Raw genomic sequence first — 25,931 nt, forward strand, 5'->3', positions numbered from 1 at the left:
AACTCTGCGGCCGGACGTGGTGGCTCACACCTGTAATCCAAGCACTTTGGAGGCCAAGGCGGGTGGATCACCTGAGGTTGGGAGTTCAAGACCAGCCTGACCAACATGGTGAAACCCCATCTTAAAATATATATATATATATATATATATATATATATATATATATATATATATTTAAAAAAATAAAACTCTGGACACGAAGGTCTGTGGCTGGCAGTACTTCTTGCGTGTCGTCGCATGTCGTTGCTGTGAGAATCAGGTGCTGCCTACACGGCTCCACTGGGAGGGGACGGCTGGAAGCTGTCGGCTCATCTCTCCCGGAATGTGTGCTGGGCAGCACCTCGCTTTGCTGATTTTAATCTCTGTCCTTTTGCCGTAATAAACTGTAACTGGAGCTTAACAGCTTTCCTGAGTCCAGTGAGTCCTAGCAAATGAGCTCAGGGTGGTCTTGGAGACCTCTGAACTTGCACCTACCACCGTGTTTTGAGGTCTGGCATGGGAAGGAGGCTGGTCTCTTTGAAGGGGTCTTCATCCATTGGGGTGGGGTCCAACTCTGGAGGCCCACGTCCTTGCCAGCTCCAGTCTCTCTCCCCGCTCAGACTCGACGCTGTCACCTTGTGCCCTCTGTCTGGGGCTCCTGGGAAGATATGGCTACAGGGGCATAGGAGACGGGCTGGAAGAGAGTTTTCAAACCTTAGCCTCAGGGCTCTTTTGAACAAAATCAAAGAACATCTTCCCACGGAAGACCAATGTGCAAAGAACGACAGGCCTGTCCCCTCCCCTCTCCCTGGAAGCCAGGGCAGTGCTTCTCAAGGTGTGGCCAAGGGCAGAGTTGGTGGGGAGGGCCGATATTAAAATGCAGATACCCTGGCCTCGGCACAGACCACACTGTCGGGGGCTGCATCTTAGCAAACACTACAGGGGATTCTGCCCAGCAGGAAGGGTTGGGAAATGCTGCTTAAGGCAGCAGGAGAAAAGACCCAGAAGACCCAGGCTCCTGAGTCTGGGCTGGGCATCTGGAGACGTCTGGTTTGTAGTTCGTGCAGTCCCCACGCCCTCCTCAGCTCCCACACTGCACTCACCCTATTAACTGAGGTGCTGGCAGCCGTCGGACCTGGGGAAATAGGAGGGGAAGTCGTCAGGAAGGAACAAGGCTGGGAAGCTGGGAAGAAGATATGCCGGGTGTCAGGGCCCTGAAAACGCCAAGTTCTGCCTCTGTCATTACATGGGGCGCCACTTCTCTTAACGCTATACACGTTTGTCACACAGGGATGGCGAGTGTGCTTGTCAAGGATGTGAGACCAGCCTGGGCAAGACAGCATGATCCCTGCCTCTAAAATAAAAAATAAAATAAATGACAGTGTAGGCCAGGCACCGTGGCTCACGCCTGTAATCCCAGCACTTTGGGAGGCTGAGGTGGGCGGATCACGAGATCAGGAGTTTGAGACCAGCCTGGCCAAACATGGTGAAACCCTGTCTCTACTAAAAATACAAAAATTAGATTTTTAAAATATCTATTAATTATTAAAGATCCATAAATATCAAGCCTGGGCTCTGGAACCAGATGGATGGGTTCAAATTCCATCTCTGTCCTTTAAGAGCTATGTAACCTTAGACCAGTGACATAACCTCTCTAGTTTCAGTTTCCTAAACTACTGAACGGGGGTTTATTTAGCAAACAGTAGTAGTACTCAGCAAATGGTAAATGTCTGCTTTGTGCCAGGTATATTCTAGGTGCTGGGGACACAGCTGTGAACAAAACACATAAAAACGCCTGCTCTTGGCCAAGCATGGTGGCTCACGCCTGTAATTCCAGAACTCTGCGAGGATTCCAGTACTCTGGGAGGATTCCCAAGGTGGCTGGATTGCTGGAGTCCAGTTCAAGACCAGCCTGGGCAACACAGCGAAACCCCAACTTTATTAAAAATACAAAAAATTAGCCGGGCCTGGGAGTGCATGCCTAGAGTCCCAGCTACTCGGGAGGCTGAGGTGGGAGAATCACCTGAACCTGGGAGGGTGAGGCTGCAGTGAGCTGAGATCATGCCACTGCACTCTAGACTGGGCAACAGAGAGAAAAAATAAAAAAGCCAGGCATGGTGGCTCACGCCTGTAAGCCCAGCACTTTGGGAGGCTGAGGCGGTGAATCACAAAGTCAGAAGTTAGAGACCAGCCTGACCAACATGGTGAAACCCCGTCTCTACTGAAAATACAAAACTTAGTTGGGCGCGGTGGTGCACGCCTGTAATCCCAGCTCGGGAGACTGGGCACGAGATTCGCTTGAACCTGGGAGGCGGAGGCTGCAGTGGGCTGAGGTCGTGCCACTGCACTACAGCCTGGGTGACAGAGTGACAGCCTGCCTCAAAAATAAATAAATAAATATTAAAATCAAGGAAGTTGTAGTGACAGCCTGCCTCAAAATAAGTAAATAAACAAAATTAAATTAAAAATTAAAAAGTAAAATCCAGGAGATCGTACACATAAAGCAGCACATGGACAGTGCTCAGCAAAGTATCACTCCTCTGATTACAGAAAATTAGCTGGTGCACTTCTCCAGAAGGAGCCATGGGAGGGTGATCCAGGCAGGGGAATGGCTTATGCAAATCTCTTGAGGTGTGAAAGCATCAGACCCTGTTAGAGCTGAGGATCAGAGGTGCCGGTTCCTGCCACCTCCTCCTAGAGTCACTCCTGAACAAGGCAGATGGAGTAAGGCTGAGGGGTTAAGCATTATTTCACCCCCATCTTTCTGGCAGGTACTCCCACATCACCTGAATGAAGGGCCGAAGCCTCAGGCCAGATAAGATCTTCTCCCACTCTGTAAATACTTGTAAATATAATCAATGAAGCAGTGAACGGGATTCCCTGGTTCTGCACCCTCGTTGGTCAAATGGGGAAAACCTCATGGCACTGGGGTGAGGATTCAGTGAGAGGCACACGGGAAGGGCTTAGCACAGAGCCCAGCATACAGTAGGTGCTCCATTATGGCAGCTCTGGTGATGCTCACTCGTGGAGACAGATGGCAATGCCAAAGGAACTTACGGGAACATCTGGACCGATAGAAATAAAGCCCAACCCCCAGCAGGGCCAGAACAACCAGGAGTCCCAGAATCAGGAGAAGGATGCTGCTCCCGGGCATGCCTGGGGTTTCACTGGAAGGTCCCTCTGAAAGAGAAGGAAACCGGTATTTAGGTAAGGAAATTCTTGGGGTTTATCCCTCATTCTTGAAATGGCATCTCAAATTTCCTTATGGAGCCATCACTCCACCTGCCTCAGTCTATTTAATTCAGGTGGACTGGATCCTACCCTCTGGTTCCTAGGATGGGACTTTGATACAGGCCTGGCCAATCAGAACATTCCATTCTCCCTGGCTGCTGTGATTGGTTCATAGGTGGACTGTGGCCTAAGCTGGGCCAATGAGAGCCAGCCCTGGGACTTTGGCTACAGTTATGGAAAATGTTTTTTTTTTTTTTCTCCTGCTGTTGCTATTCTGGTAGGATATGAGCCTGTCATTGCTGAGGGCTATCTTGCTTCCCTGAGGACAGAGCATTCCTGAGAATCAAGCCAGTACAACGAAAAGCAGAGACAAGAGATGTATAAAATAAAAGTTCCTGGATTACATAGTTGGAACCCCTGGATCTAACCATACCTGAAGGTGACAATTTCAATAAACTCCTGGATTTCTGTGTTTTTTCTTAGACTACTTTGAGTTGTGCTTCTGTCAACTGCAGTTGATAGAGCTCTGCCTAATACATTTGCAAAGGCCCGAGTCCCTGAGAGAGAGGGATTCCACATCTATCCCAACCTGGGTGTGCAGAGGGAGTGTATTCAGGCAGCTGAACAACGGTACCAGCGGTATAGGTATGGAGTTCACAGGGGAGTAAAGCTGGCCTCACTGGTCCTTTCGTGAGAAGGCTTAGGAGAAGGAAGGGAGCCGGCTGCTGTGATTGGTTCACAGAGAGCATCGGAGAGGGAACCCTGCTGCCACCTCTTCCTTTGGTCCCCGTTCTCCCCACCCAGGGAGTTCCTCACCTTTGACCTGGACAGTCAGTTCTGCCTGGCGAGCTCCTAGGGCACTGGTGACGTTGCAGATGAAAGTTGTATTGATTGACATGTCCACAGGTTGGATGAGGAGCTGGGTGCCCTGAGCCACAGCAGAGGGAGGCAAAGGACCCATGGTCCTGGGAGAGACAGAGGGTGAGTCTCTGCTGCGAGTCCGGAGTGATTGAGCACCCACTACCTGCCAGAAACCCTCACGCCCTCTATAGTATAAGCCAAGAGCAATCCTGGAGGACCCCCCAGACTCCCGACTCTTCCCTTCCTCTCATGCCCACACCCAACCCATCAGCCAATCCTCAGACCCCGCCCCAAGATCCATCCAGAATCCCACCGCTCCTCAGGGCTTCCACGGCCACCTCCCTGCTCTGACTGGGTGCATCCTGGCCCCCAGCAGCTGCCTCCACGCTGGGCTCCATTTCTGCCCTCGCCCCCTCGTCTGTTCCCCACGTGGCCACCAGAGGTCGCCTATGAACCCTAAGTCAGTTCCCATCCCTTAGCTCAGCACCCTCTGGTGGCTCAGCCTGGCTCAGAGTAAAACCCAACTCTTCTCCGTGTCACAGGCCCCACGTGATCTGGCTCCTGCTACCTCTGCCCCTGTTTTCCTTTGTTCCCGCCTCTGTATCCACAGTGGCCTTGCTGGTCTTCAAACTCTCCAATTAGGTGTCCTGGGTGTTTGCTTATGCAGGGACTGATGGATAGAAATGGATTTGCCCGGCCGGGCGCGGTGGCTCACGCCTGTAATCGCAGCACTTTGGGAGGCAGAGGCGGGTGGATTACGAGGTGAGGAGTTCAAGAGCAGCCTGGCCAAGATGGTGAAACCCCGTCTCTACTAAAAATACAAAAATTAGCCGGGCGTGGTGGCGGGCGCCTGTAATCCCAGCTGCGCAGGAGGCTGAGGCAGAGAAGTGCTTGAACCAGGGAGGTGGTGGTTGCAGTTGAGCTGAGATTGCGCCACTGCACTCCAGCCTGGGTGACAGAGTGAGACTCTGTCTCAAAAGAAAAAAAAAAAAAGAAGAAAGAAATGGGTTTGCCTATACTGTTCCCTCTGCTAGAATGCTTTCCCAAGTACCCACAGAGCTCACCCTCACCTCCTTCACCTTAGTAACATCTCACTTGGCCACCCTATTTCAACTGTGATGACCACCCTTCCCATCTCCATCCTCTCTCTCTCTCTCTCTCTCTCTCTCTCTCTCTCTGTCTCTCTCATTTTACTGTTATTTTTTGAGACAGGGCCTCACTCTGTCACGTGTGCTGTAGTGCAGTGGCACCATCTTGGCTCACCGCAACCTCTACCCCCTGGGTGCATGCAATCCTCCCACCTCAGCCTCCTGAGTAGGTGGGACTGCAGGTGTGTCCTCCCACACCCAGCTAAGTTTTGCATCTTTTTTGGTAGAGATGGGGTTTCACCGTGTTGGCCAGGCTGGTCCCGAACTTCTGGCCTCAAGTGATCTTCCCATCTCAGCATCCCAAAGTGCTGGGATTACAGGCATGAGCCACGGTGCCTGGCCCCCATCCCCTTTTCTGCTTTATCTTTTCTCCATGGTATTTATTGCCACTGCACACACTCTACACACTTTACGACTTTATCTTGCTTCTTGTTTCTTTCCCCACTAGAACGGAAGCTCCATTTGGGGAGGAAATCTGGTCTGTTTTATTGACTACTATATGCTGGTTAATTGCACCTGGCACACAGTAAGTAGTCAAGGAACACTAGTTTAATGAACAGAGGTAGAGATGGAAGTATTGGGCTTTGGGCACTCTGCAAAGCTGGGATGCAAACGCAGCCATCTGGCTCAAGAGGCTGAATTGTGGTGCTTTGAGGTAGGACAGTAAGGGCACCGTCACACCATCACAAACCTCTGACCGGCAATTCCTTCTGCCGACAACTGACAAATGACCACGGGGGATGGTCCCCACCATGGCATTTGCAGAGTTGAAAATGGAAACTGACATCTGTGTCCTGTACTAAGGATGGTTAAATAACTGATGACATCCACGTATGTTGGAATCCCTTCCCTGCACTTTGGGAGGCCCAGGCGGGAGGACTGCTTGAGTTCAGGAGTTCAAGACCAGCCTGGGCAACACAGTCAGATCTCATCTCTATTTCTTAAAAAAAAATTTTTTTTAAAGGTGATGCAATCCCAGCAACATTAAAAAAGGGGCCATGTTAGCCAGGCGTGGTAGTGTGTGCCTGTAGTCCCAACTATCTGGGAGGCTGAGGCTGGAGGATCACTTGAGCCCAGGAGCTGAAAGCTTCAGTGAGCTGTGATTGTGTCACTGCACTGAGCCACAGAGTGAGGCCTTGTTTTTAAAAAAGAAACAAACAAAGCAGGGGAGCTGAGGGTGCTTTGAAATGCATAATATGATTGAGGGATGAATAGAGGGACAGGAGGAGTCACAGAAATGTGATAAAGCAAGCACAGTAAAATGTTAGTGGGGGAATCCACATGGTGGAATCTTAACTGTTCACTGGAAAATTAGGGTTTTTCTGTATGTTTGACAATATTCCTAATACAGTATGTGGGAAATGGGCTTGTGGACCTATGTGCTTTGAGAGGGAAACGTATTCACAAGATAGAGGAAAAGTTTCAAAGTTATATGTATGGCATAATTCCAGTTTTTGTTTAGGAACACAGAGAAAAAAGACAGAAGGGTGTATAATAAGGGCCACTGGGTATTTCTGGAGGTGGCTGGGTACACTTGACTAGAGGTGCTGCTGTCTTCTTTTTGCTCATAACTCAATGGCCTGACATTTCTACAGCGGACATGAGCTATTTTTGTAATAAGGAAAAAGGCCTAAGGCTGGGTGAGGTGGCTCATGCCTGTGATCACAGCATTTTGGGAGGCAGAGGTGGGTTGATTGCTTGAGCCCAGGAGATTGAGACGAGCCTGGGCAATGTGGCAAAATCCTGTCTCTGCAAAAAAATACAACAAAATTAGCTGAGTGTGGTGGCCCATGCCTGTAGTTCCAGCTACTCAGGAGGCTAAGTGGGAGGATCACTGAGCACAGGGAGGTTCAGTCTGCAGTGAGCTATGATCATGGCACTGCACTCCAGTCTGGGTGACAGAGCCCCAGCCCCTCCTCCCTTAGATGCCAGAGTCCAGGCCCCCAGCCCCTCCTCCCTCAGACCCAGGAGTCCAGGCCCCCAGCCCCTCCTCCCTCAGACCCAGGAGTCCAGGCTCCCAGCCCCTCCTCCCTCAGACCCAGGACTCACGTGCTCCACTCATAGCCTGTGGGCTCTGGGTTGCCGCGAGCGTCGCAGGTCAGGCTGGCCTCAGTCTGGCCGAGGTACCAGTTGCCATCATAGCCAGAAATGGATACCTCTGGGGGATCTGCAGGAAGTGGACACAGAGGTTCAGAGACAGGGAGCCTTTGGTGGGCCTAGGCTTACATGGGATTCACATTACAGCAGGAGAAGGTCTGGGCATGTTAGGGGCACAGTGGGAGCTGGACAGGCCTAGGAGGGGTCTAGGGAGATGGGGTGCCACGGAGAGCAGAAGCCTGCGAGTCCCTGGTCAGTGGGGACATGGAGAGGGCCTCTGAGGACCTGCTTTTCTCCGCTAGCTTTCCTAGGTAGCCTGGTCCAGGTACGTGTTGGGTGTCCTGTGGGAAAAGGCCTCCTTGTCTCACTCACAGGCAACTGTCACTCGTAACACACAGCAGTGTATTCAAGGCTCTGACAAGTCCTGCGGGAAGGAGTCCTGGAGAAATCACCCTGCTCTAGGGTGCTGCTCAGCCATCCCACACATGACCGACAGCAAAGATCCTTCAGCGTCCTCAGGAGGAAGGTCAGCAGGACAGGGTTTGCTGGGGGGTGAGGGCTAGGAGTCAGTGTGGACGGACTCCAGTATAGACAGCACTTGAGGGAATCTGTGTACCATTGCCTGGCAGGGGGGCAGGCAGTATAAACGAAGATGGAAGGAACAGTATAAATGATGCCTAGAAGAGCTTGTATGGATATTAGTGACAGGCTCAGTGTAGACTTGGCGTTAGAATATCCGAGCAGATGCCGTAATGTCTGGCCAGTGTTCAAAATGCTGGGGTGGGGTGAGATCACTCCCATATATAGAGTGTGTCCCAGGGAGCTGGTGAAATTAAAACAGGCTGTGTGTGTGTGTGTCTGTGTGTGTGTGTAGACAGTATTTGGATGAGCCAGTGTAGATAATGTGGAAGCTTCGTCTAGATTTATGCTCTCCAATATGGCACCTACGGGCCACATGTGACTACCGAGCCCTGGAAATATGGCCAGGCCGAGACACACACCAGATTTCAAAGGCTTACTAGGGCAAAATAAATGGGACAGATCTCAAGAAAAAATTTTAGAAATGAATTACAAGTTGAAATAATGTTTTGGGCGTGTTGGGGTAAGTAAAGGCAACTACTAAAATTAATTTTGGCCAGGCACAGTGGCTCATGCCTGTAATCTCAGCACCTTGGGAGGTCGAGGCAGGAGGATCGCTTGAGCCCAGGAGTTTGAGACCAGCCTGGGCAATATAGGGAGATCCTGTCACTACAAAAAATACACTAGGCTGGGTGCAGTGGCTCACGCTTATAATCCCAGCACTTTGGGGGCCAAGTTGGGCAGATCACGTCAGGAATTCGAGACCAGCTTGGTCAGGATGGTGAAAGCCTGTCTCTACTAATAATACAAAAGTTAGCCGTGCATGGTGGTGGGTGCCTGTAATCCCAGCTACTGGGGAGGCTGAGGTAGGAGAATCACTTGAACCCGAGAGGCGGGGGTTGCAGTGAACCAAGATTGCACCACTGCACTCCAGCCTGGGGTGACAAAGCAAGACTCTGTCTCAAAATAAATAAATAAATAAAAATAAATTAGCTGGGCGTGGTGGCATGTGCCTGTCGTCTCAGCTACTTGGGAGGCTGAGGCAGGAGAATAGCTTGAGCATGGAAGGCGGAGGTTGCAGTGAGCCGAGGTCACCCCACTGCACTCCAGCCTGGGTGACAGAGTAAGACTCTGCCTCAGAAAAGAACAAAAAAGAAAAACGGGGAGTGGGTGTAGATAATGAGGGAGGCAGCGCTGACAGTGGCCAGGAGAGCCAGCTCCAGGAAGGTCATTGTGGATAGTTGCCTGGGGAAGCAGGTGTAGCCAATGTTTGGGGGCAGCGCAGACGGTGCTCAAGGGAGTCAACAGAGTGTGCGGTATCAGTGTAGACAGTGGCTAGAGGAGCCACAGTCACACCATTAATCCCAGTCACTCGGGAGGCGGAGGCAGGAGAACTGCTTGAACTCAAGAAGCAGAGGTTGTGGTGAGCCGAGATCGCACCGCTGCACTCCAGCCTGGGAACAGAATGAGATTCTGTCTCAAAAAAAAAAAAAAAAAAAAAAAAAAAAAGAGGGCAGACAATCTTGGTGTCAGCACTGACTGTGGCCCAGTGAGCTGGTGTCGACAATAGGGGCAGTGTTGTTTATGGCCCAGGGGAGCTGGTGTAGACAGTGGGGGTGGGCCGTGCAGACAGGAGTCAGGGGAGACCGTGCAGATGACGGAAGCAATGCCGACAGTGCCTTGGGGAGTCAGTGTAGGCAGGGGTGGGGCGGCCCGGCAGGGGTTCTCGCCGCGGCAGACTTGGACACACTCACAGTACACGGTGAGGTTCACAGCCAGCAGCTGAGGCTTCTCGAAGCTCTCGTGCTCTACTTTGCAGGCCACATTCTTGCCATTCACCTGGCTTGAGGGCACCGAAATCCAGAGGCTGGTAACGGTGACTGTGCCAGACAGCAGCCCTGGCTCCTGGCTCATATTGGCCGTCCCGCCCAGGTCTGAGTGCCAGGTGATTCGGGCGGGCGGGCGACCCCCTGTGGAGATGCATCGGGCCATGGGCACAGGCTCTCTGGTGAGCTGGACCTTCTGAGCCTCAGCTGTGTTCTGGGGCTTGGCTAGGAAGAGGAACAAAAGCATCAGGTCATCCAATGAACCCCTCTGTGGTACAAGAGGGGGATTCATTAAGGGTACAGGATGGTATGGTGGCTGGGCATGGTGGCTCACACCTGTAATCCCAGCACTTTGGGAGGTTGACGTGGGTGGATCACTTGAGGTCAAGAGTTCGAGACCAGCCTGGCCAACATGGTGAAACTCTGTCTCTACTAAAAATACAAAAATTAGCCAGAGTATGGTGGCACATGCCAGTAATCCCAGTTACTTGGGAGGCTGAGGCTGAATAATTGCCTGAACTCAGGAGACGGAGGTTGCAGTGAGCCAGGATTGCGCCACTGCACTCCAGCTGGGCAACAGAGCGAGATTCTGTCTCAAAAAAAAAAAAAAACAACCAAAAGTGTACAGGATGGCATGGTTCAAACCCCAGCTCTGTCCCTGAGCAGCTGGGTGGCCTTGGGCAAGTCTGTGCCTCAGTTTCCTTGTCTGTCAACAGGAGACAATGATGGGATCACAGGCATGAGAATATTCTGGTAAAGCTCTAAGAATGGTACTTGGCACATAATAAGTGCTCAATAAATGTTATTTGGTGGAAAGTGCTGGGGCCCAGCAGTGACCAAAATAGCCCTGGTTCTGCCCTCATGGGTACTCAGTCCAAGGGGCAGAAATACTCTTTTTCCAGGCAGTGATGACTTGGAGAAGGCAGGGCTGGGACGGGGAAACCCAGAGGGGGTTATCCTAGTCTGGGGCTCAGTGGAAGAGAGGAAGCCTGAGCTCTGAAGTTGAGAAGGGAAGTGACTTGCCCACGGTCACATAGCTATAAGCAGTAGAGCTAGACTTTCACATAAAGTCTGCTTGACTCCAAAACCATCTTGACCATCTCTTAATCATCATCCTGGTGAGTCCCAAACCTGGGACTTCCTTCCCCATCATTACCTGTAGTATTATTTACCCAAGGTTCCTCCTTAACTTGACTCACTGTTTCTGTTTTACCTCATCCTATAAACCATGATACCCAGAATCCCGGGCTTGTTGGAGTGACAAGAGTTGGCTTTGATTGGATGCTGTGTGCCAGAAATTTCATGAATTACTCATGCACAAGCCTGGAACAGTTCCTGGCACATAAACTTAAAAACCAAACATCAACAATGAAAAAGGCGGGCATGGGGGCACATTAATATAATTCCAGCTACAGGGAGGGCAAGAGCATTCCTAGAGCCCAGGAGTTCCGGGCTGCAGTGATCTATGATCACGCCACTGCACTCCAGCCTGGGCGACAGAGCGAGACTCTGTCTCAAAGAAAAAAAAAAGGATCAGTTATTTTGAATCCTTATGGTGATGGCCATCGTACAGATGAGGAAACTGAGGCACAGAGACTTCTTGCTCAAGTTCCAGGAGGAGGGCCTCATGGAGTTCATGAAAATGAAAGCATGACCCCCTCCTCTTTTGGGTATGAGGATCTTTGCGGTTCTGTCTGTTTCAACTTTCTCCTTCTTCACCAAATAAAGCAACTGACGGCTCTAAGGAGCTCACATGGGCCATGAAGCACCTGTGCTCTAAGCCTTCACCTGGACACTCATGACAGCTTTCCAAGGGTGATGCTGTTGTCACCAATCCTTTTGCAGATGAGGAAAGGAGGGACCCAGAAGCCGCCACCCAGGCTTCCTCCCTTCCCAGTGCCCTCCCGGCCCCCTTTCCAATATACTCCTTCCCCTCTCTCAAGGTGTTCTGATTCCAGGCTTGGAGGTCCTTATCCCGGGGATCTCTCCTCTCTTCCTGCCCTTTAGCCCCTCCGCCACTAGCCTCCCCCATCCACCCCTCATCCTTGCCCTGCCCCTTCCTTTAGTCCCAGGGAATCTGCTGTGGAGGGAATCTCCCTCCCTCCCAGGCCTTCCCGCTCTTTACCTACCTCCCTGATCCTCCCACCAAATCTCCGCCTTTCATTCAGCCCCTGCCCCCAACACGCCCCCCTCACCGAACACTCGGAGCCAGGTAACCGCGCTCCTGCTGCCCTGCGGGAACATGACGAACAGGCAGGTGTAGTTGCCTTCATCCTCGGCGCGCAGCTCGAACACCCTCAGCGAGGCATCCCGCAGCTCCGCCCCTAGCCTGGCGGCCACGAATTCCAGCCGTTCGGACTCCGGGTAGTTGGAGCCCTGAGTATGGTGGAAGACGGCCACGCTGCGGGAGTCACCGAGCCGCGTCCAAGTCAGCTGCGACACGTGCGTCACCTCCGTGCTGGGCAGCTGCAGGTGGCAGGGCAGCGTCACGGAGTCGCCCAAGAAGCCGTGCACCTGGGTGGGCGCCTTCAGGACGATGTCTTCTGCGGAGAACCAAAGAGAAGGTGTCAGATCTGGGGCGTTCCGGGGCCAGATAGGGAGGGGCTCCGGGAGGCCTGGCACCCGGGTGTGCACTGGCACGCTGGGACCCTGGAGTCCTGATGGGCGGTCGGAGGTGGGGAGAGGGGGGACTGGCGCACGACTTGGGGTCATGGCAGGTGAGGAGGGTAAGGGCATCTGGGATGGTTGTGCCCTTTCACTTTTTGGCTATTTATTATCATATTTCCTCTATTATTACCGTATTTCCGTCAATCTTGACATCATCGGTTTTAAGAATTGTGGTAAATATTGTGGTTTAAAAAATTAAATTTACCGCTGGTGCAGTGGCTCACATCTGTAATCCCAGCACTTTGGGAGGCTGAGGTGGGCGGCTCATCAGCTCAGGAGTTCTAGACTAGCCTGGCCAACATGGTGAAACCCAATCTCTACTAAAGACACAAAAAATTAGCCAGGCATGGTGGCCAGAGCCTGGAATCTCAGCTCCTTGGGAGGCTGAGGCAGGAGTATCTCTTGAACCCGGGAGCCAGAGGTTGCAGTCAGCCTAGATCTCACCATTGCACTCCAGCCTGGGCGACAGGGCGAGACTCCATATTAAAAACAAACCACACACACACACACACAGAATTTACCATTTAAGCCATTTAAAGCACACAATTCAGTGGCACTATGTACAGTTCACGATGTTGTGCAACCATTACCACTGCATGGCTCCAAAACTTTGTCTTTCCTTTTCCTTTCTTTCTTTCTTTTTTTTTGAGGCCGAGTCTCACTCTGATGCCAGGCTGCTGGAGTACAGTGGTGAGATCTTGGCTCACTGCAACCTCTGATGCCTGGGTTCAAGCGATTCTCCTGCCTCAGCCTCCCGAGCAGCTGGGACTACAGGGGCATGCCACCAGGCATGGCTAATTTTTTGTATTTTTAGTATAGATGGGGTTTTACCATATAGGCCAGGAAAATCTCGTCATCTTGATCTCTTGACCTCGTGATCCGCGCCCACCTCTGCCTCCCAAAAGTGCTGGGATTATAGGTGTGACCCACCGCACCCAGCCCAGAACTTTTTCATCACACCAGTGTTGTAGGTTTCACATACTATGACTGCTGTAATTTACAGCACAACTTGCTGTTCCCAACGTAGAAAACAGGGAGAACTCTTGGGTCTTCACATCTGTGAAACACTGTATTACTCTGCGTGGGTCCTGGCTGGAAGAATGTAGGGGATCGTGGCACAAAAGGAAGGCAATTATAGCCCAGGAGTTTTGGGTTCCTTCAGATCTCTGCTGTGAGGTCTCAGGCAGGTTACTTAACCTCTCTGATTCTTTTTCCTAGTTAGTAAAATGAGACTTAGAACAGTGGACATTCACAGGGTGCTGACACAGCTCAGCGGCTCTTCTGGGCACTTTACATACCTCTTGGCATTTAGTCCCTGAGGCAAACAGTACTGTTAGCATCATTTTACAGGTAGGGAAACTGACACACAGAGTGCAGTGTTAGCCAAGTCATACGGACGTCTAGTGGCAGAGGTGGGATTTGAACCTGGGTGGTCTGTAGTCAGTGTCTGACCTCTGATCCCCCAGATCCTATATGAAAATTTTTCTGCTAAGGGCCTTAGCACATAGTAGGTCCTAATATGTGTCAGCTCTTATTGAGACTAATAAACATAGTACTATTCATTCTTTTTTATTTTAAAATGTTTATTTAATTATTTTTGTAGAGATGGGGTCTTGCTATGTTGCCCAGACTGGTTTTGAATTCCTAAGCTCAAGTGATCCTCCCATCTCAGCCTCCCAAAGTGCTGCGATTGCAGGCATGAGCCACTGTGCCTGGCTGCAATCAGCCTGGGGAGAATAGCAAAACTCCATCTCTAACAAAAACACAAAGAAATTAGCCAAGTGTGGTGGTGAGCACCTATTATTCCAGCTACTCCAGAAGCCAAGGTGAGAGGATCGCTTGAGCCTGGGAAGTTGAGGTTGCAGTAAGCAGGGATTGTGTCACTGCACTCCAGCCTGGGCGACAGAGCAAGACCCTGTTTCTCTCTCTCTCTCTCTCTCTCTCTCTCTCACACACACACACACACACACACTATATATTATACAAAATATATATTTATGTACTCATTAAATATTAAAATTATATAAATATGTTATAAATATATTATATATTTAAAATAGTTAATAAATCTATATTTGCTATATATATTTATTAATATATAATATGTAACATAATTATATATAATTATAATACATAATATATATACTTATATCAGGAGTTTGAGACCAGCCTGGCCAACATGATGAATCCCTGTCTCTACTAAATATACCAAAAAATGGCTGGGTGTGGTGGCTCATGCCCGTAATCCCAACACTTTGGGAGGCCAAGGTGGGGCAATCATGAGGTCAGGAGTTTGAGACCAGCCTGGCCAACATGGCGAAACCCTGTCTCTACTAAAAATACAAAAAATTAGCTGGGCTTAGTGGCAGGTGCTTGTAATCCCAGCTACTCGGGAGGCTGAGACAGGAGAATCACTTGAACCCAGGAGGTGGAGGTTCCAGTGAGCAGAGATAGTGCCACTGCACTCCAGCTGGACGACAGAGTGAAAAATAAAGATTAAAAAAATTAGCCAGGTGTGGTAGCACATGCTACTCCGGAGGCTGAGGCAGGAGAATATCGCTTGAATCCGGGAGGTGGCGGTTGCAGTGAGCAGAGATAGTGCCACTGCACTCCAGCTTGGCGACAGAGTGAAAAAAAAAAAAGTAAGAAAAAAAAATTAGCCAGGTGTGGTAGCACATGCTACTCTGGAGGCTGAGGCAGGAGACTATCGCTTGAACCCGGGAGGTGGAGGTTGCAGTGAGCAGAGATAGTGCCACTGCACTCCAGTTGGGCGACAGAGTGAAAAAAAAAGGTAAGAAAAAAAATTAGCCAGGTGTGGTAGCACATGCTACTCCGGAGGCTGAGGCAGGAGAATCGCTTGAACACAGGAGGCGGAGGCTGAAGTGAGTGGGGATCAGGACACTGCACTCCAGCCTGGGAGATGGAGTGAGACTCTGTCTCAAAAAAAAAAAAAAAAAAAAAAAAAAGAATGAATGAATGGACAGCCAGACATTGGGGTCAGAAGGGGAATGCTGTCAAGCGTCGCCCACTGTTCTCCTCCCCAACATCAACCATCGTCCGCCCAGACCCAGCAGACTCAGCAGCATACCCAACGCGGGTGTGGCCTGAGTGTGGTGAGCCGGGGCCTGAGTGAGGTAATTCGGCTTGAATCACCGTCTGCTGATTTTCCCTGATTCATTTGCCATTTTGGGAAAATTTCTGTGCCCAACTCCATCCCGTTTCCGGGGGTGGGGGGCCCAGCCGGTGTTCTTGCCAATTTCGAGGACTTTCTGTACCCAACTAACTCCCACCGCCATCCGGGTGGCTAAGAGGAGGGTCCTGCCTTCGCCCTGTGTTCCTGCCGATTTCGAGGAAGTTCGAAACCCAACTCAGATCGCTATCCGGGTGGCCAAGAGGCGGGTCCTGCCCTCTCCCCGTGTTCCTTCCAACCCCGGGGCAGAGATGGGGGTTGGGTGACGCCGTCACTTTCGGGGACTCGGGGGGCCGAGTGCCCGGTCGGGCTGCGGAGCTGGGAGAGAGGACGGGGCCGCCGGACTGCGCGGGGGTCACTCACCGGTTCCCGGGCATGACCGGGACAGCACCAGCAGAGCCAGCAGCAGCAGCGGCCACGCGGCGGCCATGGCTCCGGCCGTGCCAGCTACTCCGGGCAGCTGGGCCCCAGCGGGGTCGCCGCCTCCAAGCTCCCCGGCGCGCTCGCTCTGCCGCAGCTGCTGCGAGTCCAGATCCCGGAGCTCGGTCCTGGAATCCCCGCGAGGCGGCTCCCCCAGTGCCCGGGAAGGGGAATACCCACTTCTTTAAGCTCCAGACGAGTGACTGACGAGGAGGGGAGTTGACAGCCGGGCGCCCCCGGGCGCGGGGGCCCCAGTCTGCGCATGTCAGGCCGGAGAAGCCGCTCCCTGGTTCCCTAGGTGCGCACGAGAGGAGGCGGCTTGTCGTGCGTGGAAGGACGCCAACTTTCCAGAGGCGCGCGGAGAGATTCAGCTACCGAGACTAGGGGTTGCCGCGTGGCAGAGCTGAGGTTCCAACTCGTGATGGGACAGATCCTCAGCCCACCAGGCTGTGCTTCCAAGCAGCCCAAACCCGTGGGCTTTGGGGTCCTGGGCTCATGTTGGGAAAATGGCTTCTCCTCGAGGGTCCTCTAATTCTTTACCTGAAAATTGGCATAGTAGGGCGCAGTGGCTCAGGCCTGAAACTTCAGCACTTTGGGAGGCTGAGGCGGGAGGACTGTGGGCGCTCAGGAGTTAGAGGCTGCAGTGAACCACCAGAGCGCCACCGCTCTACAGCTTGGGTGAAAAAACCGGACTTCGTTTCAAAAAAAAGAAAAAGAGTTGTGTGTTGGGGGCGCAGGCTCAGTGGCTGATGCTTGTAAGCCCAGCACTTTGGGAGGGCAAGGCGGGTGGATCACCTTAGGTCAGGAGTTCAAGCCCAGCCTGGTCAACATGGCGAAACCCCGTCTTTACTACAAATACAAATGGTGGCACATGCCTGTAGTCCCAGCTACTAGGGAGGCTGAGTCAGGAAAATCACTTGAACCTGGGAGGTGGGGTTGCAGTGAACCGAGATCGGGCCTCTGCACTCCAGCCTGGGCGACAGAGTGAGACTCCATCTCGAAAAGAGAAAAGAAAAAGCATACTAACAGTACTTACCTCACATCGTGGTTTGTAAAAAGCTTAAACAAGAAACTGCATAGCTCAATTTCAGGTCTGAACTAAATAAAAAGCAGATACAGCAACAATAGCAGCAGTAGCAGTGGCGATTATTATTGTTGCTGTTTTACAGGTGCCATCAAAAAATAATGTTCATGAGAATAGTGATTCATTGACTCTCATTCAACGTCTATGTATTAAGCCAGCCAGTAACCCAGGTGCTGGGGATACAGCAGAAAATAAGACAGACAAAAATCTCTGCCTTTAATGAAGACTGTGTTCTAGTGGAAGGAAACAGACCATAAACAGATAAACACAGAGAACTCCATGTCTGGGGGACATAAGTGTTATGGACCAACCTGCAGTAGGGAGAGGGGAGGAGGGAGGGACAGAGAGAGAAAGAAATGGGAGAGAAACAGAGAGACACACTCAGAGATAGGGACTGGGAGACACAGACAGAGAGAGATTGAAAGAGAGACACAGCATAGACAGAGTGAGATGAGAGAGAATTGAGAGGTGACAGAGAGATTCGGAGAGCCATACCCTCAGAGACAGAGCCTGAGAGACTTCCTGGTCCCCAGAGGTGTCTGTCCCAGCCAGGGTCTCCATGAGGCCAACTAACAGCAGCTCTGGTCCCTCTTCTCTAACATCCTTATATCCTTTTTATTTAAAAAAAAATTTTTAGACAGGGTCTCACTATTTTACTGAGGCTGGAGTACAGTGGCACCATCATTGCTCACTGCAGCCTCTACCTCCTGGGGTCAACTACTCCTGCCTCCACCTCCCCGGTAGTTGAGACCACAGGTGTATGTGATAACTCCTAGCTAGTTTTAAAATTTATTGTAGAGACGGCGTCTCATTATGTTGCTCAGGCTGGTCTTGAATACCTGGCCCCAAGCGATCCTCCCACCTTGGCCTCCCAAAGTGCTGGAATTACGGGTGTGAGCCACTGTACCCGGCCCCACATTCCCGTAGCTTTCTATAAAGTCCCTCCTTTGGGTTTTGGCTGGCTCGGAGGTTTCTGTCCCCAAGTGCCCTCTTTGACTTGGATCTGATGCTTGCTCAGGACACATCTGATGGTTGGGGTCTCTCACCCTGGACGAATGTAGGTGAATTTCTAAATGGAAACATGGAGGCTGGTCTCTTGGAAATCTCTGAATTTTCTGTCACTCTTGTTCTGCTATTTCCAAATGGGGAATCTGTAGCCGTCATGTTCCTCCTCTGGACGATGCCGTCACCATCTGGGCTTCCCCCGCCTCTCAGGGCTTCCCAGCTCCTGTGGCTCCAGGGTATCCTCTCATATCCCAGAGGGTCAGAGGCTGCCCTCAAGAAGCAGGCTTACAAAAAAAAGCAAGTTCGGTTTGGGGCATATCTGCTTGCTTCTGTGTTTCTCTGTCAAGAGTCTAAATTCCTTGAGTATTTGGACCAGTTGTAAACATTTTCTTCACTCAAGGGCTGAAATATCCTCTGAATAAATAGTGAATGGACATCTCCAGTGGGTATCCTCTTTTTTTGTATTTGTTTGTTTTGAGATGAAGTCTCACTCTGTTGCCCAGCCTGGAGTGCAATGGCACGATCTCGGCTCACTGCAACCTCCACCTCCCAGGCTCAGCCTCCCAAGCAGCTGGGATTAGAGGCCTGTGCCACCATACCCAGCTAATTTTTTTATGTTTTTAGTAGAAATGGGGTTTCACCATGTTGGTCTGGCTGGTCTCGAACTCCTGAGCTCAGGTGATCCACCCTCCTCAGCCTCCTAAAGTGCTGAGATTACAGGCGTGAGCCACCGCGCCCAGTGGGTATCCTTTTCATGCTGTGGTTTTCAAACTTCTGCATCCAAGAGGATCGCCAAGAAGCTTGTAAAAATATGAATCCATTTCCTTATTCTTCCCTCTCCCATTAAAAAAATAAAACGGTAGCACTGTTCCGTCTCTTTCACAAACCACCTCACATCGTGGTTTGTAAAAAGCTTAAACAAGAAACTGCTTAGCTCAATTTCAGGTCTGAACTAAATGGCTTAAACTGAACTAAACTTAGCAACATATCTTGGTGATTTTCCCATAGGCAGACCTATGGGAGCTACTTCATTCATTCATTCATTCACAGATGTGTAGTAGGACATTGTGTGACTGCAGAGTCATTTTTGAAACTGTCCTCAGGGGATGGGCCTTTTTGGGTGTTTCCAGCTCTTTTGTATTTGCAGTCTGTGCTTCCCTAGGTCATTATGTCCATGGCATTTCCCATGCATGTGACAGCGTCTGTCATATTTATTCCCAGAAACAGATTTGCTGGGTCAAAGGGCATGCATTCCTGGTTTAGTTGATATTGCCAAATTATTGTCCAGCCCACAGCCCAGCAAAGTAAGGGCATGGAGTGGCTTCTACCCAGGAATGCTCATGGCAGTGACTGAAAGTTTAAAAATTTCAGATGTGCAGCTGGGCATTGCGGTTCATGCCTGTAATCCAGCACTTTGGGAGGCTGAGGTGGGAAGATTGCTGGAGGCCAGGTGTTTGAGACCAGCCTGGGCAACATAGTGAGACACCCCCCCTCCCCACCATCTCTACAAAAAATTAAAAAATGAGCCGGGTGGGTGGCACATGCCTGTAGTCCCAGCTACTTGGGAGGTTGAGGTTGGAGGATCCCTCAAGCCCCGGAGTTTGAGGCTGCAGTGAGTGATGATTGCGTCACTGCACTCCAGCCTGGGTGATAGAGTGAGACTCTGTCCACCCCAAAAAGGGAAATGTCAGATGTGAAGCTTTGTCCAGAAGGGTGTGATGTACGAGGCCTGGGAGCAGGGAAGAAAGGGAGAAAGACCGAGAGCAAGAAGGAGAGGCTGGAGACGAGGGCTCCAGAGACTCCCTTGGTTCAAATTCTGCTTCCACCCATTGGTAGCTGGGAATCTTAAGCAACCAGCATTGCTTCTCTTACCTCTTTTTTCTCATCCACAAAATAGGGGCTTTTAAAACCATGTGGTGATAATTAAGTAAGTTATTCAGAAACAAATTGTATGTGGCTGGGCATGGTGGCTCACGCCTGCAATCCCAGCACTTTGGGAGGCAGAGGTGGGTGGTTCATTTGAGGTCAGGAGTTCAAGACCAGCCTGGCCAACATGGTGAAACCCTGTCTTTACTAAAAACACAATAATTAGCTGGGCAGTAGTGGCATGAACCTGTAATCCCAGCTACTTGGGAGGCTGAATCACTTGAGCTGAGGAGGCGGAGATTGCAGTTAGCCAAGATCACACCACTGCATTCCAGTCTGGGTGACAGAGTGAGATTCTGTCAAAAAAAAAAAAAAACAAAACTTATGTGGTTTAAAAAGTTATTTATTTAACTGCTGAACAAATGGCAGCAATTATTATTCACGTCTCCTGGGACTTACGATTCTTCATCTGAAAAGGGCAGGCATGGTACAGCACAGTGGCTCAGACCTGAAATGTCAGCAGTTTGGGAGGCTGAGGCAAGAGGACTGTTTGAGTCCAGGAGTTAGAGGCTGCAGTGAGCCACTAACTTATTTCTGATCAGGGGTGCCTTATTACCTTGCTGGGCACTCCTGATTAGAAATAGGCACTCCTGATTAGGAACTACTGCCACAGGCAGTAGGGAGCTATAGAGAGTTTTACGCAGGGCAGAGGCCACATCAGAGCTAAATCTCATGTTCCTCACACAGAAAATGGTAGTGATGGCCGGGCGTGGTGGCTCACACCTGTAATCCCAGCACTTCCGGGAGGCCAAGACGGGCGGATCACAAGGTCAAGAGAATGAGACCATCCTGGCCAACATGGTGAAACTCCATCTCTACTAAAAATATAAAAATTAGCCTGATGTGGTGGTGTCTGCGTACAGGGCACCTGTAGTAGTCCCAGCTACTCGAGAGGCTGAGGCAGGAGAATCACTTGAACCTGGGAGGCGGAGGATGAGGTGCTGAGATCATGCCACAGCACTGCAGCCTGGGCAACACAGCGAGACTCTGTCTCAAAAAACAAAACAAAACAAAATAAAACAACAAGAAAATGGTAGTGAGTTTGTCATTCTCTAGGAACGAGTCTGTGTCACCTACCAGGCCGTAAGTTTCACAGCAGCTGGTCCAAGGCTGCATAACTCATGTCCTGCCCTCTTTATGGCGTCACTGTGGTGAGAGATAGAGAACGGGGTTGGTGGTTTTGGCAGGGCAAGGCTTTCATCTTCTGTACTCTGAGGATACGCATGAAAGAGCTGGAAAAAGAAAACCCTGGAAACAGAAGCTTGCCAGTCCTTCCCCAATAGCCCGCGGCCATGGAGAAGCATTTCCCTACCATCCCCGCACCGTGCCCACATCTACCTGGGGTGTAGTGGTGCCTCACCATGGTTGTTTGCCTTCTTTCTCTCCCTCCAGATCTCTGGCTCTTTCTTTCTTTTTCTTTTCTTTCTTTCTTTTTTTTTTTTTTTTGTGAGAAAGAGTCTTGCTCTCCAGGCTGGAGTACAGTGGCCAATCTCATCTCACTGCAACCTCCGCCTCCTGGGTTCAAGCGATTCTCCTGCCTCAGCCTCCTGAGCAGCTGGGATTACAGGCACGCGCCACCATGCCCAGCTAATTTTTGTATTTTTGGTAGAGATGGGGTTTCACCATATTGGCCAGGCTGGTCTCAAACTCCTGACCTTGTGATCCACCTACATCCGCCTCCTAAAGTGCTGGGATTACAGGTGTGAGCCACCGATCTCTGGCTCTTTCAAGGCCCATGGAAGGAAATGAAACCTGCCCTCACAGTCTGCTGCTACCACAGATGACTACGTGGAGTGACACCCTGTTGCAGGTATTGTTGTCAGGACAATGTTCATGTTCTTGAGGCTGGATGACTAAATCCTGAGGCCTCTGGCTTTTGAGGACAGCTCTGACATCGCTTCCCCTTTCCTTTCCCCATCAGCCAGTGGGGAACCCTGGCAGCCACTCTAAACAAACCATGTGTTCTCACCTTCAGGCATTAGAACTTGCTGGGCCCTCTGGCCAGAACATTCCCGCCCCCACCCTGCCCCACCATTCTTCATCTGATTAATTGTTACCATATTTCAGATCACAGTTGAGCCACCCCTTCCTCCAGGAAGCCCTGCTGGACTCCTGGGCTGGGCAATGCCTCCTCTGGTCTCCCCAGCCCTCTAAGCTTCTGTGTCCCAGTCCTGCCCACTCTGAGTCAGCCATTCTCTAGGGACGGTGGGGGGTGGGGGGTCTGTGTCACTTACCAGGCTGTGAGTTTCTTTTTTCTTTTTTGTTGAGACAGAGTCCTGCTCTGTTGCCAGGCTGAAGTGCAGTGGGCGATCTCGGCTCACTGCAATCTCCACTCACTGCAATCTCCACCTTCCGGGTTCAAGTGATTCTCCTGCCTCCGGGCTGTGAGTTTCATCGCAGCAGGGTCAAGGCTGCGTAACTCATACTAGGAAGTGACTATTCAATTTCCCCATCTGTAAAATGGAGCTAATAATAGCACCTGCTTTCTAGGGTTCAGAGACATAAATGAGGATGATGCATTAAAGCTCTTTGGTGCAATGCCTGGTAAATATCACTCTGGAGACCTGGCTGCTCTTTTAAAAAATTAAAAAAAAAATTTTTTTGGGACAGAGTCTTGCTGTGTCGCCTAGGCTGAAGTGTAGTGGCATGATCTTGGTTCACTGCAACCTCTGCCACCCAGGTTCAAGTGATTCTCATGTCTCAGTCTCCCACGTATAGGCACTTACCACCACGCCTGGCTAATTTTTTGTGTTTTTAGTAGAGACGAGGTTTCACCATGTTGGCCAGGCTAGTCTTGAACTCCTGACCTCAGGTGATCCACCTACCTCAGCCTCCCGAAGTGCTGGGATTACAGGCGTAAGCTACCTCACCTCGCCAAAATTTCTCAATAACCCATCCCTTAATTAGCTTGCCATTACAGTGGGTTTAAATATGACTGCAAAAACTGCCCCTGAGCTGCTTACAGGGTATCTCTGCTCTGCGGGAACAGTCACAGAGCTGTAACACAGCCACCTCAATACAGCTGTTTTCTTTTTTTGTTTTTTGTAGAGATAGGGTCTCACTATGTTGCCCAGGCTGGTCATGAACTCATGGGCTCAAGCAATCCTCCCACCTCAGCCTCTCATAAGTGCTGAGATTACAGGTGTGAGCCACTGTGCCTGGCCAAAGCTGTTTTCTTCTGCTACTGGCTCGCTCTTGGATTCTTTCCCAAGCAAAGCCAAGATCCTGCCCTGCATCAGTACATCATGGCACATATGGCTGCCAGGGAGGCAGAGAATACCTGTGCCAGAGACATCATGGCACACATAGATGCCAGAGAGGCAGAGAGTACCTGTGCCAGAGACGTCCAAACCAGAGTGGCTCCAACTTAAATAAAGGCCAAGTAAGAAAAAACCTTCTGAGTTACATTCCCAGGAAGTTGAACACTCTTGGTCCCAAGATATTTATCACTGAGGGAACAAGTTAATGGTACTTACTCACTAAACAAGACCAAGAACTTAAAGAAATGTCTTAGTGTCCTGATACCTTAAGCACAAAACACACTGCTAGATTAAGAATAGGTTTTGCATGGGCTGTGTAATCCCAGCACTTTGGGAGGCCAAGGCGGGTGGATCGTGAGGTCAGGAGTTCAAGACCAGCCTGGCCAACATAGTGAAACCCTGTCTCAAACCAAAAAAAAAAAAAAAAAAAAAAGTACAAAAAAATTAGCCAGGCATGGTGGCAGGTACTTGTAGTCCCAGCTTCTGGGGAGGCTAAGGCAGGAGAATCGCTTGAACCCAGCAGGTGGAGGTTGCAGTGAGCCGAGATCACACTACTGAACTCCAGCTTTGGCAACAGAGTGAGACTTCATATAAAAAAAAAAAAAGACTAGGTTTTGCTTGAAGGGTAATAGCATATCCATAAATTCTTGCTGAAATTAATAGTTACACAAAAGAATAACAATGCTAAAACCCTGTCTCAAGCCGATCACAAGCCTTTGTAATAAAGCATCTAAGAACATTATTTGGCCCGGCGTGGTGGCTCAGGCCTGTAATCCCAGCACTTTGGGAGGCCAAGGCAGGCAGATCGCTTGAGCCCAGGGATTTGAGACTAGCCTGGGCAATGTGGCAAAACCCTGTTTCTACAAAAAATACAAAAATTAGCCTGGCATGATGGCATGTGCCTACAGCTACTATCTCACCTACTCTGGAGGCGGAGGTGGGAGGACTGCTTGAGCCTGGGAGGTCAGGGCTGAGATTGCACCACTGCACTTCAGCCTGGGTGACAGAGCGAGACCGTCTCAAAAAACATCATTCTTGGCTCTGTTATCCTATATAAGGGAGCGTTGTATTTGAGGTGGGGGCATTCCTCCTCTTTCTTTCTGAGGACATCCTGCTCTGTAATAGAAAAGTCTCTAATAAGCTATTTTAACTTCACAGCATGCTGTGATTTGCCCTGATCTGCCCTGAACCCTCCTGGGGTCTGGGTTCAGATCAGTAACACCTGAAGACAGAAGAAAATTAATTTTTCTGCTTTGTGTTCTATCTAGATGCAAATATGTGATATCTACTTAGTTACAGATTAACCAGAACAGGTGCCAGCTGTGGGCTTCTCAATTTTATTTCCTTCTTTCCTTTTCTCTTTTTCCTTCTTTCTTTTCTTTCTCTCTCCTTCCTTCCTTTCCTTTCCTTTCTCTCTGTCTCTCTCTCTCTTTTTCTTGAGACAGACTCTTGCTCTATTGCCCAGGCTGGAGTGTAGTGGTGCAGTCTCGGCTCATTGCAACCTCCGCCTCCCAGGTTCAGGATATTCTCCTGCCTCAACCTCCTGAGTAGCTGGGATCACAGGCACCCACCATCACATCTGGCTAATTTTTGTATTTTTAGTAGAGAGAGTTTCGCCATGTTGGCCAGGCTGGTCTCGAACTCTTGACTTCAGGTGATCCACCCACCTCAGCCTCTCAAAGTGCTGGGATTAGGCATGAGCCACTGTGCCCAGCCCTCAATTTTCTTATGTCTCTTAATTTTTGTTTTGAGACAGAGTCTTGCTTTGTCTCTTAGGCAAAAGTGCAGTGGTGTGATCTCTGCTCACTGCAACCTCTGCCTCTTGGGTTCAAGCTATTCTCATGCCTCAGCCTCCCAAGTACCTGGTACTACAGGTGCCCACTACCACACCCTGCTAATTTTTGTATTTTTATTAGAGATGGAGTTTCACCATGCTGCCATGCTGGTCTTGAATTCCTGACCTCAAGTGATCCATCTGCTTTGGCCTTCCAAAATGCTGGGATTACAGGCGTGAGCCAGCACACCTGGCTAATGTCTCTTAATTTTTTTTTTTTTTTTTTTTTTGAGACAGTCTCGCTCCATCACCTAGGCTGTAGTGCAGTGGCCATGATCTTGGCTCACTGAAACCTCTGCCTCCTGGGTTCAAGTGATTCTCCTGCCTCAGCCTCCTGAGTAGCTGGGATTATAGACATGTGCCTCCACGTCCAGCTGATTTTTGTGTTTTTAGTAGAGATAGGGTTTCACTATTTGGGCCAGGCTGGTCTGAAACTCCTGACCTCAGGTGATACACCCGCCTCGGCCTCCCAAAGTAGAGGGATTACAGGTGTGATTAATGCATGCGCCCGGCTGGCTATGATGCATTAATCACTTAAGGTGAATAGTCAATGGCTGACACATGGAGAGCGCTCAACACACAAGATGTGGACTCAGGTCTGCTACCATTACTGCTAAGCATAATGCTGTTTAGGTGATTGTGTTGGTCACAGAAGCACCGAATGTTCCTCAGATGTAAGCTGTATCCCCAGAGGAGCTCCATCCACACTTGCGTGCTCTGTGCCTGCCATCTGTCGGGATCCTCTGCTGGAGGGGTGTTAAACGTGAGCAACGCCAAGCTCAAAGGTTGATCTTATTTGCAAACACGCCACGGATTTCTGGGAA

General features: G+C 50.4%; 1 protein-coding gene across 5 annotated transcripts; it reads right to left on the bottom strand.

Moving 5' to 3' along the window:
- Positions 1-164: 164 nt before the first annotated feature.
- LOC104653257 (PVR cell adhesion molecule) lies at positions 165-25,887 on the bottom strand. 5 transcript variants are annotated; one of them, XM_074386204.1, is made up of 10 exons: positions 22,248-25,887; positions 21,091-21,159; positions 15,942-21,000; positions 11,917-12,264; positions 9,650-9,946; positions 7,269-7,386; positions 4,027-4,175; positions 3,037-3,159; positions 1,083-1,162; positions 165-673 (listed from the first exon to the last, which is right to left on the bottom strand). In XM_074386204.1, exons 3-10 carry the CDS (start codon positions 16,006-16,008, stop codon positions 611-613), a joined length of 1,245 nt encoding a protein of 414 aa, XP_074242305.1. In that variant the 5' UTR covers positions 16,009-21,000; positions 21,091-21,159; positions 22,248-25,887; the 3' UTR covers positions 165-610. The 5 variants fall into 5 exon arrangements, with proteins under 5 accessions (XP_074242305.1, XP_074242307.1, XP_074242304.1 ...); XM_074386206.1 differs by having other exon boundaries at positions 15,942-21,004; XM_074386203.1 differs by having other exon boundaries at positions 15,942-21,159.
- Between the last annotated feature and the right edge of the window lie 44 nt (positions 25,888-25,931).

Source organism: Saimiri boliviensis, chromosome 14 (genome assembly GCF_048565385.1).
Source record: "Saimiri boliviensis isolate mSaiBol1 chromosome 14, mSaiBol1.pri, whole genome shotgun sequence".
Lineage (NCBI taxonomy): Eukaryota > Metazoa > Chordata > Mammalia > Primates > Cebidae > Saimiri > Saimiri boliviensis.

Bases quoted from the DNA above. Each gene is read 5' to 3' on its own strand.
- LOC104653257 (XM_074386204.1), bottom strand. From the start codon at position 16,008: ATGGCCGCCGCGTGGCCGCTGCTGCTGCTGGCTCTGCTGGTGCTGTCC. The intron at 12,265-15,941 runs GTGAGTGACCCC...GGTTCTCCGCAG, and splicing joins CCGGTCATGCCCGGGAACCG to AAGACATCGTCCTGAAGGCG. The intron at 7,387-9,649 runs GTGAGTGTGTCC...CACTTCCTGCAG, and splicing joins TGTGAACCTCACCGTGTACT to ATCCCCCAGAGGTATCCATT.